This window comes from Podarcis muralis, chromosome W (assembly GCF_964188315.1).
Source record: "Podarcis muralis chromosome W, rPodMur119.hap1.1, whole genome shotgun sequence".
NCBI classification, from domain to species: Eukaryota; Metazoa; Chordata; class Lepidosauria; order Squamata; family Lacertidae; genus Podarcis; species Podarcis muralis.
Genome location: NC_135674.1, coordinates 14719501 through 14736639, shown reverse-complemented (window position 1 = coordinate 14736639; position 17139 = coordinate 14719501). Strand labels below are relative to the sequence as shown.

Sequence of the window (17139 nt, the reverse complement as noted above, 5' to 3'; positions counted from 1 at the left end):
GGGATTCCCCTTGCAGCCAAAGGGTTGTTTGAGGCCACCACGAAAGAGCTGATCTTAAGCTTGAAACCAGGACTTGCTCTTTAACCATGCTGCTTCTCCAGTTGCCAATGCCATCCATGTAACCTTGTGTGAATATCAAGTGTGGGTTGTGTCCAGGAACCTGGGAGGATTTCTTTCACATGAGTGCATGTTTTCATCTTTAAATAAACAGCCCATGCAAGTTTCTAGCTCTTATGGCCATGCCTGGCTGTCTCAGTGGAAATCTGGGGAGGCTGAGGTGGACTTTCCAGTGGTCAAAGTCTTCCTGCCCAGCATCTATTTCCTGCCCTCTTTCCCCACTGAACCCCTGCTTCAAAGCGGAGGGGATTCCCTCCGCTTTGAAGCAGGAAAGTGGAAGAGGAGCTGCTTACACGAGTGTAAGCTGCTCCCCTCCCACTTTCCTGCTTCAAAGGGAGCCCGGGAGGAGGGAATCTGCTGCAGCCTCGAGCAGTGAGAAGGATCCATGGGTCCCCTCCTTCCCTCCTCCGTGGTTGCTTTGAAGCAGGAAAGTGGGAGAGAAGCTGCTTACACGGGTGTAAGCTGCTTCCCTCCCACTTTCCTGCTTCGAAGGGAGCCCGGGAGGAGGGAATCCGCTGCAGCCTCCAGCAGTGAGAAGGATCCATGGGTCTCCTCCTTCCCTCCTCCGTGGTTGCTTTGAAGCAGGAAAGTGGGAGAGAAGCTGCTTACACGGGTGTAAGCTGCTCCCCTCCCACTTTCCTGCTTCAATGCAGCCTCGAGCAGCGAGGATCCATGGGTCTCCTCCTTCCCTCCTCCGTGGTTGCTTTGAAGCAGGAAAGTGGGAGAGGAGCTGCTTACACGGGTGTAAGCTGCTCCCCTCCCACTTTCCTGCTTCAAAGGGAGCCCGGGAGGAGGGAATCCGCTGCAGCCTCCAGCAGTGAGAAGGATCCATGGGTCTCCTCCTTCCCTCCTCCGTGGTTGCTTTGAAGCAGGAAAGTGGGAGAGAAGCTGCTTACACGGGTGTAAGCGGCTTCCCTCCCACTTTGCTGCTTCAAAGCAAGCCACGGAGGAGGGAGGGACCAACGGAATCCCCTTTCCTCCCTCCTCCCCGCCTCAGCTCAGCAGCCACGGCTCTTGCTGGGTTTACAATGAGCCGGAAGGAGGGACAGACGGCAGTCCCTCCTCCCGCCTCCCTGTAAACCCAGCCAGAGCCGCAGACACACTCTATGCAGCTCTTGCTTTAAAGGGAGAGCTGCGCAGAGCTTGTCGGCAGCAGCGGCTCTTGCTGGCTTCGCTCCATAAGACGCACAGACATTTTCCCTTACTTTTTAAGGGGGAAAAAGTGCGTCCAATGGTGCGAAAAATACGGTAATTCAACATATCAAAACTTGACAGATGTACCATGTATATTAGGAACGTTTCTTGGATATTTCAGGTCCCCTGCTTAGCCTGCACCTATCCCATTGTTTTTAACACAATGACATGCACTCTCCACATGTACAAGTTACACAATTAACAATTATCTTTGTTCCAACAGCAAAGCTTAATGTGTGCAATGAGCCACTCCTTTAAGCCTACATAACTATGCTCAGAATCAGTTCTGATGGGAGAACAGTCCATTAGAGAACCGTCCAAGGCTTTTGGCTTTGTGAACACCCTACCAGCAGACATCTTGCATGGGCTTCAAGCGACAGTTTGAAGGTGGATAACTTCTGAACATTTTCAAAAGTGCAAAAAGGAAGGGGAGGAGAAAGCACACTCTCAAGACTAAGAATATGCTTCTGCTACACCAAATACGCAAAAGGTAATCATCACCACTAGAAAAATGTAGTGATGCAGTGCTTCTGAAATGTATAGCTGCTTCAGTTTGTGAAGCCATTTTGTTAATCTTTTTGGGCAAGTCACAGAGTGGGGATGCAATGTATCACTAATTCAATTGGGGGGGGGAGTCTTCTTTGAAGTGCTTTTAACACTTTAGGCCCTTCCCAGTTGTTTAGTCAGTAGTGTTTCAGTTATTTTGTATTTTACCCACATTGTATGTACATTTATAGAATCACAATCATAGAATTGTAGAGTTGGAAGGGACCATGAGGATCATCTAGTCCACCCCCCTGTAGTTATACTATTGCATTTTATAATTAACAGAAATAAAAGGATGGGTCTTAAATAATGATGATGGAATCACATGGCAGATAGTTCACCAGATAGTTGTGTTTCTGCTTTCATGGTTATTACAGAAACTAAATCCCTGATGTTACCTGTATGGATGTTAAGATGGATGATACATCATAGGTAGGACTCCAACGGTTCTGAAGAATATCCAGACATATACTACCATCTGCATAGACTACAAAAGGAAATTAATGGGTTTCATAACAAGAGCCAGTGCCCTGCAAGTTTCTCTTGCCAGGTTGTCACTCACAGCTCATTGTCAGCATTTATTGAATAACTAACTAAAGTCACGCACAGAGTAAGTGTCTGAAGCTTGTTCCTCATCTGATTTCCACAAGTTATGAAACAGGCCCCTGGTGAACTGAATCTGTAAACTGCACCTTGCTCCACCAACACATCCTCCTTTCTGACCTCACAACTATGTTTATGAAGATGTTCACAGCATGGTATTTCAAGCAAGGATTAAGCACCAGGAACACATTTCCTTTCTAAGATCTATGCAAGTCTAATGCAAGTCTAATGTGAACTTTGCAATATAGGCTTTAGAATTCTTCATAAAGTGGGGAGAGGAGAGGATATAAATGTAGGATGAGAAAATCCACTGAAAATAAAGCTATTAAAAACTCATATACAAAAGCATTAGCATCTATAGGAGTGCTAGAAATCTAATTGGTTACACTTGGCTAGTGTCAAGAAAAGTTTGTCTACTATAGGGTTCCATATATATATCAGACCAAAATATCAGAAGCAGACAAGATCTAGGATTATAAGAACCCAAACAACGAACTAGTACTGCTACTAAGTAGATTTGGTTTCATTTAGAAGTTTTCCTCTTGCCTTTAAAATTAAAGGATTCTACACCTCAGTGATCAGGGGAGTCACTGGGGAAATCACCCTATTCTGCTAGAAATTTAAAAGGCCATGTAGAATGGATTCTCAGCAACATTTAGCATATATTTATATGACTGCAATTCCCTTAAATCATCAGTATCCAGTCCATTTCCATGACTATTGCTGTAGTTAAAGACATAAACCACTCCATTTTAGATGGTACATACCATTTGGATGAAACATCTTAGAAACAAATCTAACAGTAGGTGGCTTGTTTGGATATTCTTCGGTGAATTCTATGGTAAGCTTGAAAGTTCCTGCAATTGAAAGAGGCAAGGCCTAATTATCTTGTTCACAGATTGAAACTTCCCCTGTACCTGTTGTGCAGATGCGCCAGCAGTTTCACGGAATTCCCTAGGTATAGGAGATTCAATTATTACGTAGTCTGCTATTCCACTGACAACAGTGGGCCAGCCAGATGCCTCTAGGAAGCTCACAGGCCGCTGCCACTGCCACCACAATTACAAGGCCTCGCAGGCCGTCATTGCTTTTGCCACTGCCGCAAGGCCTTGCAAGCCACCACAAGGCCTCGCAGGCTTCTGCTACCACCGCCCACTGCCGTGGCAAGGCTTCATAGGCTGCTGATTATTGTGCCACTGCTGCCAGGCGGCTGCCGCTTCTGCTGCCTAGCAGGCCTGCTGGCAGTCCCAGATTATTTGTATTCACTATGACTCATCACCGTACTTTGGACTGTCCTGAATACCACCATTTGGTAGTGAAGCCCAAACCCAAGTGTCTCATTTGGATGCATTTTGGCTTGCCTGCTGATGAAAGTGACCATTAGGTGATTGATAATATCATCATTTATCCATTTCAGAACCTTAAGTAGTAGCAGTTGCCAGTGATATACCGCAATATTGAAAACTAGTTATCACCCAGTCCTACACCTGACCTTCCTGCTGCTTGGAAGGAAGCAGCCAGCCCATCTCACTTGGGGGAGGCAAAACAGTATTTGGAAAGCAGCAACCAGTAATCACCATACACAGGGACAGGACTTCTCAAATTGCTTGCAATTGTACTGCTACCTGGAGTTTTGAAGGCTGTTCGCAATATATTGCTGGGTCAAATATAATGAAACTGTTATTGCGATGTGGGCTTCAAACTGGTTTTGAACAATGTATAGATAGACCACATGATCAGAACAACCAGGGAGGTGAATGAAGTTGACAGCAAAGTGCTAGAAAGGGGATTGAGGAGAAGACTACAATTGTCAAAATGGGAGGGAATGAACCAGTGTTTTTATCCAGAGGAAAGAGAAAAGGGACCATGTATTTGAAACACTCTCTATTTATGGAGATAGCCATCCTTGATAACCGGTGATCAAAGATATATTGCCTCTGAACACGTATGATACACTGTTACCTTAAGCAGACTTCGTTTATAAGAAGAAATTCAAATAAGTTCTTAAGTAAAGGGCACTATTTACACAGTAAGCCTAGTCACCACTTACAAGGCAAAATGCTTAACTGCAGCTGGCTGTGTTTTAGCCAAGAGAGAGCAATGACAGCTGATCCATGGAATCCTGGGAGTCGTTAATATATGGATTACATCCACCTTCTGTTCACTGAAAACATTTTTTAGTTTTGTTTTAATACTTACCATCTTCAAATGGGGTTCCCTCAGGCCTGAAAGAGGAGAAAGCATATCAGCACCTCACATGTTGTTTGCCAAAGTTAGTTTACTGTTGAACTGGCAGTCAGCCTTTACAGAATGACATACAGTGGTACCTCAGTTGCCGAACGTAATCCATTCTGAAAGACCGTTCTACTTCCAAAACGTTCAACAATCGAGGCGCAATGGGTGGTCGGCAAAATCCATGGGGGGAAAATGGAGAAACGTGCCTCAGAAGCTGTTCGATTTCCGAGGCACGTTCGAAAATGGAAGCATTCATTTCCGGGTTGTCGGCATTCGAAAGCCGAAACATTTTACTTCCAAAGCATTTGACAGGCAAGGTTCCACTGTATAGTTGAATTTTGACCCATGCCCAGCACAGAAATGGGTGTCAGAGTGAGCAAGCTTTAAGAGTTTCGGGAGAAAAAAACCAAAAGTTTTAGCAATTTCACAATTTCTACATGTGGGTAGTTTTACTTATGTAAATAACTTCTACCAAGCAGTCACCTGCTCCTGTGCTGCTGCCACCTCTAATCCTGCTCTCAACCCAGATGCCATCTGGGTCAAATGGTGGGGATACCACCCCCAAATACTCCATAGCATTGTGTAATTAAAACAGCAGTGCTAAGGAAACTGCACACTGCTCACCGCCCCAGTTTTGCTGCTATTTTAAAAATAAAGGCAGCAGCATGATGGTGCTGCATGGCTCTGGTCTGATGGCAACCAATTTGTCACACAGAAAGGTACCCCCAAGGGTCATTTAATCCAACCCCCGGCAACACAGGAATCTCAACTAAAGCATCCCTGACATACGGCTATCCAACCTCTGCATTAAAATTTCTAGTGAAGGAGAGTTCACCACCTTCTGAGGGAGACCGTTTCACTGTCGAACAGCTCTTACCACCAGAAAGTTCTTCGTGATGTTTAGTCAGAATCTCATTTCTTTGCATTTTAATACATTGGTTTGGGTCCTAGCCTCTGGAGCGGCAGAAAACGAGCTTGCTCCCTCTTCAATGTGACACCCCTTCAGATATTTGAAGACAGCCATCATCGTTCACAGGTGACTGGACATATACTCAACTAAGAAACTTCCTCCCCTGAAACACCAGGACCCAATGGCCTGACAGCTAAATATTAAAAAAACAACTCCAGAACTCTCTGGTGCAGCCATTGAAAGATGTTATGAATGAAATTTTAAAGAACGGTAAAGTACCAGAGGCCTGGAAAGAGGCATTCATTACCTTAATCCCAAAGCAAGACGCAGACTTAAAGGTAGGTACCCCTGCCCGTACGGGCCAGTCGTGTCCGACTCTAGGGTTGTGCGCCCATCTCACTTAAGAGGCCGGGGGCCAGCGTTGTCCGGAGACACTTCCGGGTCACGTGGCCAGCGTGACAAAGCTGCTCTGGCAAGCCAGCACCAGCACAGCACACGGAAACGCCGTTTACCTTCCCGCTATAAAGCGGTACCTATTTATCTACTTGCACTTAGGGGTGCTTTCGAACTGCTAGGTGGGCAGGAGCTGGGACCGAAAGACGGGAGCTCACCCCGCCGACCATACGATCGGCAAGTCCTAGGCACTGAGGTTTTACCCACAGTGCCACCCGCGTCCTAAGACGCAGACTTACTTTTGGTTAAAAGCTATAGACCGATCTCTATTAAACGACGATTATAAATTATTTGCAAACATCTTGGCCAATAGATTGAAAGGAGTCTTGACAGAAATAATCCATCATGATCAAGCTGGTTTCCTACCAGGACACCAGATGAAGGATAATATAAGGAATATAATTGATGTTATAGAGCACACCTGGAAGTTAGAAATGAGATGGTAATATAAAAGATGAATTTTGAGGAGACCTTTGGGAGAGGTATTGATGCAATATACTCCAATCAACAAGCAATGTTAATTGTGAATAATGTTACAACAGAAAAATGTAAGATATTAAAGGGGACAAGACAAGGCTGTTCCCTGTCACCATTATTATTTATTTTAGTGCTAGAGGTCCTGGTGAGGAAGATAAGCACAGATGAAACAATTAGAGGAATAACTGTAGGAAATAAAGCATATGAATTAAAAGCATTTGCTGATGACTTTGTGATTGCGGTAGAGGACCCAAAAAACTCATTACCAAAGGTATTGGAAAAAATTCAGGACTTTGGACAGGTGTCAGGTTTCAAACTGAATAAAATAAGACTAAGGTTTTATTGAAAAATGTGATGGAGCAATACAAAAAGGAGTTACAACAGATAATGGATTTAAATATACATTAAAAAGTAAAATATCTGGGGGTATGGTTGACAGCTAAAAATATTAATATGTTCAAAGATAATTATGAAAAAAATGGAAAGAAATAAAAAGGAATTTAGAATTTGGGGAGAATGAATTTATCGTTATGGGGGAGAATTTCAATGATTAAAATGAATGTATTGTCAAGAATGTTATTTCAATCAATCCCGGTGATAAGCAGTACTGGATGCTTCAAAGAATGGCAAATATATATTTCTAGATTCATCTGGCAAGGGAAGAAACCAAGAATAAAATATAAATTATTATCAGATATGAGAGAGAGAAGGTTTTGCCCTGCCGGATTTGAGATTATACTATGAGGCATCTTGCATCTGCTGGATCCGAGAATGGATAATATTGAAAAACAGATATGTGTTAGATCTAGAAGGACATAATAGATTTGGATGGCATGCATATTTATGGTATGATAAAGTAAAAGTACATAAAGTATTTCAGAATCAAAGAAGCCCCCCGCGACCCCCTCCCGGCTGGAGAGGTGATGCGTGGCTATGGCAGGAGCCTCTATAGCCGCGAGCCACCTCTCCAGCCGGGAGAGCGCGTGCGGGGCTAAAGAAGCCATAGCCCCGCGACCCTCTCCCAGCTGGAGAGGTGACGCGCGACTATGGCAGCAGCCTCTCCGCTGTGCGCCTTCCCGCTGCTCCCCGACCTGCTCTTTGGGGCTGGTGGTGGGCTTCCCCCCGCCAGCCCCAAAGAGCAGGTCGAAAGGAACCTGAAGCCTGGAGAGCGAGAGGGGTCGGTGCGCACCGACCCCTCTCGCTCTCCAGGCTTCCAAGGTAGCCGCCTGAAGGCGACTGAGCGCACCTTAAACGGCACCTTGTTTTAGAGGGGGGAAACAAGAGGGGGGAAACTCTTCCCCTCTCTGCGCAGCGCCTCCTGCCGCTTCGCTGAAGGGGCGCTGGGCAGAGAGGGGGAGATTTTTTTTTTCTTGTTCTCCCCCCTCTAAAACAAGGCGCGTCCTATTGTCTGGTGCGTCCTATGGTGCTAAAAATACAGTATATGCCTGCAGAAGCCTTTCCTGGAGCCCACATGGTCCTCTCTTTGCAGCTGAAATTAGACTTGGAAAAAAGCATTCTGTTGTACTCAACAGAATAGGTCATGATGGGTGTGTGGTGCCCACAGCAGTTTCACCTGTTTGCACATGTGTCCATAGGCCCAAAAAGGTTGGCGATTCCTGCCTTACAGCAAGAGATTTTTTTAAAAATGTACAACACACCAGAGGCTGCTTATTGGAATTAAAATAAATTTTGTCCAGCACCAGCTCTAGTTTTTGTAAACTCACACAGAAACACAACCCTCTCTGCCTGGATATATGACTTTATAACACTGTTGAGATTTTTGATTTTTTTTAAAAAAAAGACCTTCCGCCATCACTGGACAAAGAGGAAAATACAATTAAGAACAATAGCTGTTACAAACAGTCATCCCTGCAAAACTACATGACCTCAGAGGATGAGCAAAACTAATTATAATCATTAAAGCAATAATTTTAATAGCACATAGACCCTACTATGAACATCTTAGAAACAGGAGAGGAGCGAGATGCAGCTACAATTATAATTATTACACTTGTGTCTTTCTTTTTCTTCCCAAAATACAAGCAGTTTTCTACTGTAATAATATTAGTATAATAAATACATGTATCAAAGACATATCATTCTGCACTCCTGGAAAGCATAGAAAGATACATATATACCTAACTTTATGAAAAACACTGAATGGGAACAGGCATTTTCATTTTGTGCTCCTAGAAGGAACAGCATGATATAAGTGAAATAAGAATAATAATAGTATGAAGAGCACACACTGGCAGACCCCCCCCCCTCAAGATGCGCGATAAGGATTGCTGATTATTATTCTGAGAGAAACGGAGATCTAGACAATGAGATTACATAAGAGTTTTAAACCTATTTTTTCGGATTTATTTGGAAAAGGAAGAACAGGCGATCCAGGCCTGCCTACTCACCCAAATATGACCGCGTTCCACACCATTATATTGTTCTCCGAGGGAGCCCCACTGACTCCGGCTGGAGGGTCCTCCTGAAGCCTGTTTTGGGAGGGAGGGACGGGGAAAAAGAGACACCCAATTCAGTGGCGGGAGAGAGTATCACCGTCCACCCAATCAGGGCAAACGACGCAACTCTCCATCCATGGGCGCCACTGCCTGCCTTGTGCAAGTAACACAACTCTGTCACTACGCTACCTTTATTAGCGCCATGTTGGATCACCTCACCTCTTCCTTACTTGCTTTCCTCGTTAGCCTCTGGGAAGTGGGGTCCCGACTCAGCGCTTACCTTTTGAAGTCCCGCATGAGGCGCCTCCGGGCGGGCGTGGACATCGCGAGCTCGCGATGTTAAAACACTCATACACACCAGCCCCCAGGGAAGGTGGGGCGCGGGGCACAAAAGGCAGTGGCAGGTTCCGAGAGGCTCCCTGAGCTGTAACACCTTCTAACACTTCAACAAAGGCGCGGGGCTGATGGCAGGGCGATCAAACAACGCGTCTTAACAATGGCGGAGGCTGCTGGGCAGTTCCAGACCGCACCACTGCCGTTGCGAGGGAGGGGTCTTTGGTAATAGACAAGAGGCTGCGCTAGATTAAGCCAAATCAGGGCAATACCACTAGAGAGAAGCTGAAAGTGATCACACTTAAGAGTGGGCAGTGACGTAAACCGAAAGATTCTGGACGATACCAATGGAAAAGGGGAGCATAGCTGTCAACGTTTCCCTTTTTTTAAAGGGGAATTCCCTTATTCCGAATAGGATTCCTCGCAAGAAAAGGGAAAAGTTGACAGCTATGAAGGGGAGGGAGAAACCATCCTGTGTATAAGCCTCTTCTGTAGTACCTGTAGGCTTCGTCTTGGCTGCCCTCCTCCTTATTGATGCATAAGAACATAAGCCCAGCCTGCTTGATCTGGCCAATGGTTCATTGAGTCCAGCATCCTGCTCTCACAGTAGCCAACCAAATGCCTGTGCAAAAACCGGCAAGCAGGATTTGAGCACAGGGGCACTCTCCCCTCCTGCAATTTTCAGCAACTGGTATCATCATCATCATCAATTAACATTAATAATTTGTATACTTCATCTGAAGATCTCAGGGCGGTTCACAACAGAAAAACACAAAATAAGATTACAAAATACATAACATAACAAAACAAAACCGTAAACCCGCTCCCAGAAACACATTTTAAAAGTCATAGACTGCTAATTAGCCAAAGAGAAACATTTTTGCCTGGCACATAAATATATGCAATGAAGGTGCCAGGCGAGCTTCCCTGGGGAGAGCATCCCACAAACAGTGAGACACAGCAGAAAAGGCCCATTCTCATGTTGCCACCCCCTAGAACTCTTGTGGAGGAAGCACACAAAGAAGGGCTGGTGGTGATTGCAGGGTCTGGGACAGTTTATATGGGGGAAAAGCAGTCCTTGAAGTACTGCAGTCACAAGCCGCTTTGGGCTTTATGAGTCAAAACCAGTACAGTGGTACCTCGGATTACAAACTTAATTCATTCCGGAGGTCCGTTCTTAACCTGAAACCATTCTTAACCTGAGGTGCACTTTCACTAATGGGGCCTACCGCTGCCACCACACCACGGGCGCGCAATTTCCATTCTGATCCTGGGGCAAAGTTCTCAACCCAAGGTACTACTTCTGGGTTAGAGAAGAAGAAGAAGAAGAGTTTGGATTTGATATCCCGCCTTTCACTCCCCTTCAGGAGTCTCAAAGCGGCTAACAATCTCCTTTCCCTTCCTCCCCCACAACAAACAGTCTGTGAGGTGACTGGGGCTGAGAGACTTCAGAGAAGTGTGACTGGCCCAAGGTCACCCAGCAGCTGCATGTGGAGGAGCGGAGACGCGAACCCGGTTACCCAGATTACGTGACTACCGCTCTTAACCACTACACCACACTGGCTCTCAGGAGGAGTTTGTAACCCAAAGTGTTTGTAACCCAAAGCATTTGTAACCTGAGGTGCCACTGTAGTTTTAATAGGGACTGGAAACTAATTGGCAGCCGGTGCAGCTGGACCAGAATCAGTGTAATATGGTCAAACTGTCTTGCCCCAGTGAGCAACCTGTGCACCAAATTCTGCAGTAGCTGAAGTTCCCAACTGTCTTCAGAGGTAGACTTACGTATAACATATTGCACTAATCTAACCTAGGAGTTACCAGAGCATATATGATAGTTAGGCTATCCCTGTCCAGATTGTGGTGCAGCTGGACCACCAGTTGAAGTTGATGGAAGGCACTCCACACCACTGAGGCCACCTGAGCCTCAAGTGACAACAAATGACACAGAACTACCCCTAAGCTACGTACCCACTCCATCAAGAGCAGGTAACCTCCCATCCATCCGATTTAGGGAACCACCCATGTCAAAGGATGATTGGTGGGTGCTAGAAGAGATAAGAGTCCGGGAAATCAGCCAGATTTACAGGATTTATTAGTTCCATTCTCCTATTTACACAGAGCTCTCAGAGCACATCTGCATCATTCGGGACTAAGTTACGGGAATCTGGCAATCGTAAGGCCGGTGCGGTGGTAACGTGTTGGCCTCTCTCTCACTGAACACTTCCTCCAAGTCTCGGTATTGTGGAGGGATTCCGCCTTTCTTTCCCAGACACGTTGGCCCTCCTTTCCCGAGGTTCCCCTACTCCCAGGCAGTTCTCCAAACAGTGCGCTGACCCGAAAGTCAGGGACCGCTGGTGCCATGAAACCACCGGGTCGTGCAAGGCCAACCAACTCATTCCCAGAATAATCGGTGGCCCCACCAAGGTGGCTACGTGAAAGGCGATGGTATCGGAGTGCATGGAAATCCTCATCCTCATGGGAGGAGTCTGATGCGTCACTTCCCCTCCCAAAAGTTCCCTTCCATCAATGGTGGTCACTTGCAGAGGAAAATCCAGAGGCCAAAGATGCAACTGGTGCTGCGCAGCAAAGTCCCTGCTGAAGAAGTTCACACTGGCCCCTGAGTCCACTAGGGCGTGGACCTCCATTGCGTGGCCATTTGGGAGCTCCAGCAGCACCCTCACCACTATGCCTGGTTTGGGGTTGCCTGGTCGGGGCTCTTCACTGCTGCTGCTGCCTGGCTGCTACCCCGGTTCACCACCAGCCAGGCCTTCCCATTTCCCTGCACCTGGGGCACTTCCTCTTCTCCCTGTGGAGTGGCCCCCACCATTCCCTGCCAGTTACGACGCTCCGGACACACTCTGGCAAAGTGTCCTGGTTTCTGGCACAAAAAACACCTCTTGGCCGCCTGCCAGTCCTTTCCCTCCTTTCTGCTCTGCAGTTGGGCTTTTGAATGTTCCCGCGCGCAGGCTGAGTCGATCTCCATGGGCTCTTGCTGACTCTGACCTTGAGTAGCCCCTGCCGGCATCTCAAGAATGTGATTGCCATGGAAACGCTCCTCTATGCTCTGCCTCCTCTCCAGCAAATGGGCTTCCTGCCTGAGGCCCACCGCTAAGGCAGCCTTAGTTAACGCGTCCATATCTTTGGGCCGGGGCCCTCTGGCAAGCTCATCTTTCACGTCAGAATTTAGCCTGGCCTTAAACAGGGCCTGCACTGGTTTGGAACTCAAATCCCAACCCAGCTTGTGGACCAGCATTGCGAACTGAGACCAGTAACTGCGCACAGTCAAATTGCCTTGCTTCAAAGCCAAGAGTTCCTGCTGAGTCATATCATCTTGACTCTCATTTGTAAACATGGCGTCCATCGCCTGATAGAACTTTGCCAAGTCCCAAAGAGCATTGTTACCGGCTGCTATCAGTGGTCTCACCCAATCTCTAGCTGGCCCCGATAAGTGGCTAATTAAAAAGGCAACTTTCTGTGCATCATTAGAAAAATCAGCTCCCTGCAGTCCTAGTGCATATTTCATCTCCGTTTTAAAGCTTAAATATTCCTGAGGATCGCTGTCAAACCTACCCACCAACATAGGCATTTTTCTTCCCAGCAGGTCCCCTTTCGGTTCTTTATGTTGCGCCCGACTCTCTTCCAATCTGATACGCAGCTCCTCCGCGTGTCTTTCCAGATCGGCGTGGCTTTCCTTCAAAGCAGCAAATTCCCTCTCCATTGCTCTTATCTGTCCTTTCTTGCTAGCACCCGGCATAAGAGTCTCTGCAAGCTGTCAGGGGATGATTGGTGGGTGCTAGAAGAGATAAGAGTCTGGGAAACCAGCCAGATTTACAGGATTTATTAGTTCCATTCTCCTATTTACACAGAGCTCTCAGAGCACATCTGCATCATTTGGTATCAGTTGCAGAGACTACCTGTTCCTTTATTTTCCTCCAGCATAGCCACTTCCGGAGCCCTCCCCATTTACTTCCTCTGTTATGTGAAGAGCTAAGCCCCAGAAACTGCACCCCCCCTCTGATTCATTGCTTCCTGACAACCCTTCGTCACCCTCCTCCTCCGAGGACGTACAACTACTAACGATCGGAGGCTTATCTCTATATGTCCCCATTCTTTCCCCCTTCTCAGCCCCCAGTTCCCTGACAACCCACTAACATTGCCTCAGTCTTTTCTGGATTGAGCTTCAGTTTGTTGGCTCTCATTCAGTCCATTACTGAGGCAAGACACCGGTCCAGCACTTTCACTGCCTCACCTGCAAATGTAAAGAAGTAGAGCTGCGTATCATCAGCATATTGCTAACAGCATACTCCAAAACACTGTGTGGTTGTGTGTTCTGCTAGACTATACATCATTTTCATAATGTTTTCCTTTAACACCGTACATGCAGTAAACTTGACCCCTTTCTTCCACAACCTTTCCCAATCTTCAAACATTATATTGTGTCCAACATCTCTTGCCCAATCTATCATCACAGATTTAACTTGTTCATCCTTTGTATGCCACTCCAATAATAAATTTTACATTTTAGATAGGTTTTTAACATTAGTATCTAACAACTCTGTTTCCAATTTGGTTTTTTTCCAATGCAAAACCATTTTTCTTATCTAACTTATACAATTCATTAATCTGGTGGTAAAGTAGCCAGTTTAATTTTTCTTTGATTTGATCAAATGGTCTTAATTTAAATCCTTCTTTATCTTCCAGCAATAAATCAGAATATCTCAACCATTTACTCTCCATATTTAACTTTTTCTGGGCCTTTGCCTCCATTGTCTCAGTCTCAGTCAGTTTTATTGCACATAGCCAAAGGCTGCCGCAATGTACACAGAATTATTTGACAATTAAAAGTAAATATACTGAATTGGTAAAAAAAAAGGCTTAAAACATTTATATTATTAAAACATTACATACTCTTTGCCTCCATTGGTGAGAGCCACCTGGGTGTTTTCCTTTCTAAGAGATCTTTGTATTTTACCCAAACATTATATAAAGATTTTCTGATTACATGATTTTAAAAACCATTATGTGCCTTTATCTTGTCATACCATAAATAAGCATGCCAACCAAATACATTGTCAAATCCATCCAAATCAAGAATATCAGCATTATCTAATTCCTTAAACCAACAAAGGGCTGCGGCTTCAAAATATATCTTCAAATCTGGCAGGGAAAATCCCCCTCTTTCTCTTGAATCTGTTAATAATTTATATTTAATTCTGGGGGTTTCCCCTGCCAGATAAATTTAGATAAAGCTTTCTGCCATTCTTTAAAACATTTCACATTATCAATAATAATTGGGAGGGCTTGGAACAGAAACAACATCTTTGGCAATACATTCATCTTAACCACAGATATCCGGCCCATTAGTGACAATTTTAGATTTGACCATTTCTCAAGATCTCTCTTAATTTCATTCCATAGTTTCTCATAGTTTTCTTTATATAAATTCAAATTTTTCACCGACAAATTTACACCCAGGTACTTAACTTTTTTCATTAACACTAGGCCTGTTTTTTCTTGAAATATTTTCCTCTCCTCATTATCCAAATCTTTCTCCAATACATTGGTTTTGCTCTTGTTTAACTTAAATCCTGCTACCTGTCCGAACTCCTGTATCAACTCCAGTGCTTTTACTGCACTGGAGTCTGGGTCCTGAAGTGTTAACACCAAATCCTCAGCAAAGGCTTTTAATTTATATTGTTTAGATCCTACTGTTATACCTTTAACTTGATCCTCCTTCCTTAGCATACTTAACAAAACCTCCAGAGCTGATATAAAAAGCAGAGGGGAAAGTGGGCACCCTTGCCTGGTACCCTTCTCAATTCTAATTTCCTCTGACACCACATTATTAATTATATCGGTATTTTTTTCTTTTTGTTCATGATAGATCGCATTAATACCATTTTAAAACTCCTGTCCAACCCCAATACTTTCTAAGTTTTGTATCATGAATCTCCAAGACACATCATCAAAGGCCGTCTCCGCATCAATAAACATTAACATTGCTTTACAATTTTTTTTTTGCTTCGAACCTTTCCAAAATGACGATTATATTCCTAATATTATATTTCATATGTCTCCCAGGCAGCAATCCTGCCTGGTCCTTATGAATATAATCAGACAACACCTTCTTCAATCTATTGGCCAAAATATTAGCAAAGATTTTGTAATCCACATTGAGTAATGAGATTGGTCTATAATTTTTTACATTGGATCTATCTTGGTCTTGTTTTGGAATCAGAGTAATGTAAGCTTCCTTCCAGGTTTCAGGTGCTCTACCCCCTCCTATGATCTTGTTGCAAACTTCTAGCAGTGGCTAAATAAGCCAGTCCTTCAGTGTCTTTTAGTATTTTGCTGATAATCCATCTGGTCCCAGGGCTTTGCCAAGTTGCATTGAATTTATTGCATTATCAACCTCCTGTCGTAATTAAACCATTTAGTAGGATCCTTTTACCTTCGGGAATTTCCTGCAAACCGTTAGTTTTAATAAATTGCTCAATTTTATCCTTGTCTTTACCATTTTTGTACAGTTGTTTATAGTACTTCTGGAAACATCTTCTTATCTCCACAGGGTTCTCTACAGACTTTCCTTCTGATACAATATTTGTGATAGTACTTTGTTTCTGCCTCTTTTTTAACTGCCAAGCTAGGAGTTTCCCACGTTTATTTGCAGATTCAAAATTCCTCTGTCTCATCATTCTTAATTTCCATTCTATTTCTTGATTTATAATCTGTGAATACTGAATCTGTAAAGCTTTAATTTCCTTTTGTATCTGCAAATTCTCTGGATTACTTCTCAAATTATTCTCCTTGTCTTTTAATTGGTCCAAAATTTTATCTTTCTTTTCATTCTGTATCTTCCTCTTAAATGAATTTTGTTGAATGAGAAATCCTCTCATCACTGCCTTACTTGTGTCCCAAATAACTCTTGTTTCCATTCCAGAATTCATGTTAATCCACTCTGAAATTATCTGTGTCACATATGTCTCTAGGACTGGCTCAGAGTCAGAGTCTGGTAGCCCTCTGATTCTGATCGTCCTGTCCCGTTCTCGTAATTGCAGAAGTAAAACCTGATCTTCTAAATCACTCTGTTTCTCTTGAACCCCTTGTACCAATCCTAACATCCCTTTTTGTTCCTCCCTTACTTCTGTGACCGCCTCTCTTAATTTTTCTAATTTATCTACTTTTGTCTCCAAGTTACTAACCTTGTCTCCCAATATCCCAAACTGTTCTTTTAGAACTTTGTTTGAGTTCTCAATATCTCTATGTACTTGTTCCTTCAATGATAAATTAGATTTTTCTATGTCACTATGGACCAGTTGTGTAAATTCTTGCATTGATTTCATCATCTCTTTCCTGAATTCTAAAAGCTGCAGTGCAAAAGGGTCTGTCTGTTCTTTGTCGCCTTTCCCCCCATTATCACCCTGTACACTGGCCCGTCTTGCAGCTGCTGCAGCAACCGAAGCTGCTGTTTTCCGTGTTGTTATTCTGTCTGGCCCCAACATTTCTTATCTGTTGGTTCCCAGTATTATATGAGTTGTTCAAGGTCACACCTGCCAGCTCTGAGTCTGTTCGGCCGTACAGCTACCCCCCCCCCACTTTCTCCCGGTTTCCCTTTCCCTTTTGTCAGCTATCTCTCTCCCTGTCACACTTTCATATTCACTTTTATCCCCTAGGCAAAGGAAGATATAAAAAGAAAAAGAAACAAAAAAGGGGGAAACTTTCAATAAAGCATGTAACATAGAGTATATAAATATACAATACAATATTTAAAAATAAGGGGGGGGAACCAGTTAATATTCCAAGAACAAGGGAAGT

The 17139-nt window shown here is 44.4% G+C and overlaps 1 protein-coding gene across 6 annotated transcripts in view; it reads right to left on the bottom strand.

Annotated features, from left to right (window-relative positions):
* Positions 1-9597, bottom strand: part of LOC144326369 (ubiquitin-conjugating enzyme E2 A) — a 32670-nt gene extending 23073 nt beyond the window's left edge. For 2 of the 6 annotated variants that reach the window (XM_077922934.1, XM_077922933.1), the window contains exons 1-4: positions 4788-4980; positions 4660-4685; positions 3228-3317; positions 2256-2344 (exon numbers count right to left, since the gene is read on the bottom strand). In XM_077922934.1, the coding sequence (XP_077779060.1) occupies positions 2256-2344; positions 3228-3317; positions 4660-4685; positions 4788-4951 (369 nt within the window). In that variant the 5' untranslated portion in view covers positions 4952-4980. The other 4 variants (XM_077922935.1, XM_077922936.1, XM_077922937.1 and 1 more) reach the window with 4 other exon arrangements.
* Between the last annotated feature and the right edge of the window lie 7542 nt (positions 9598-17139).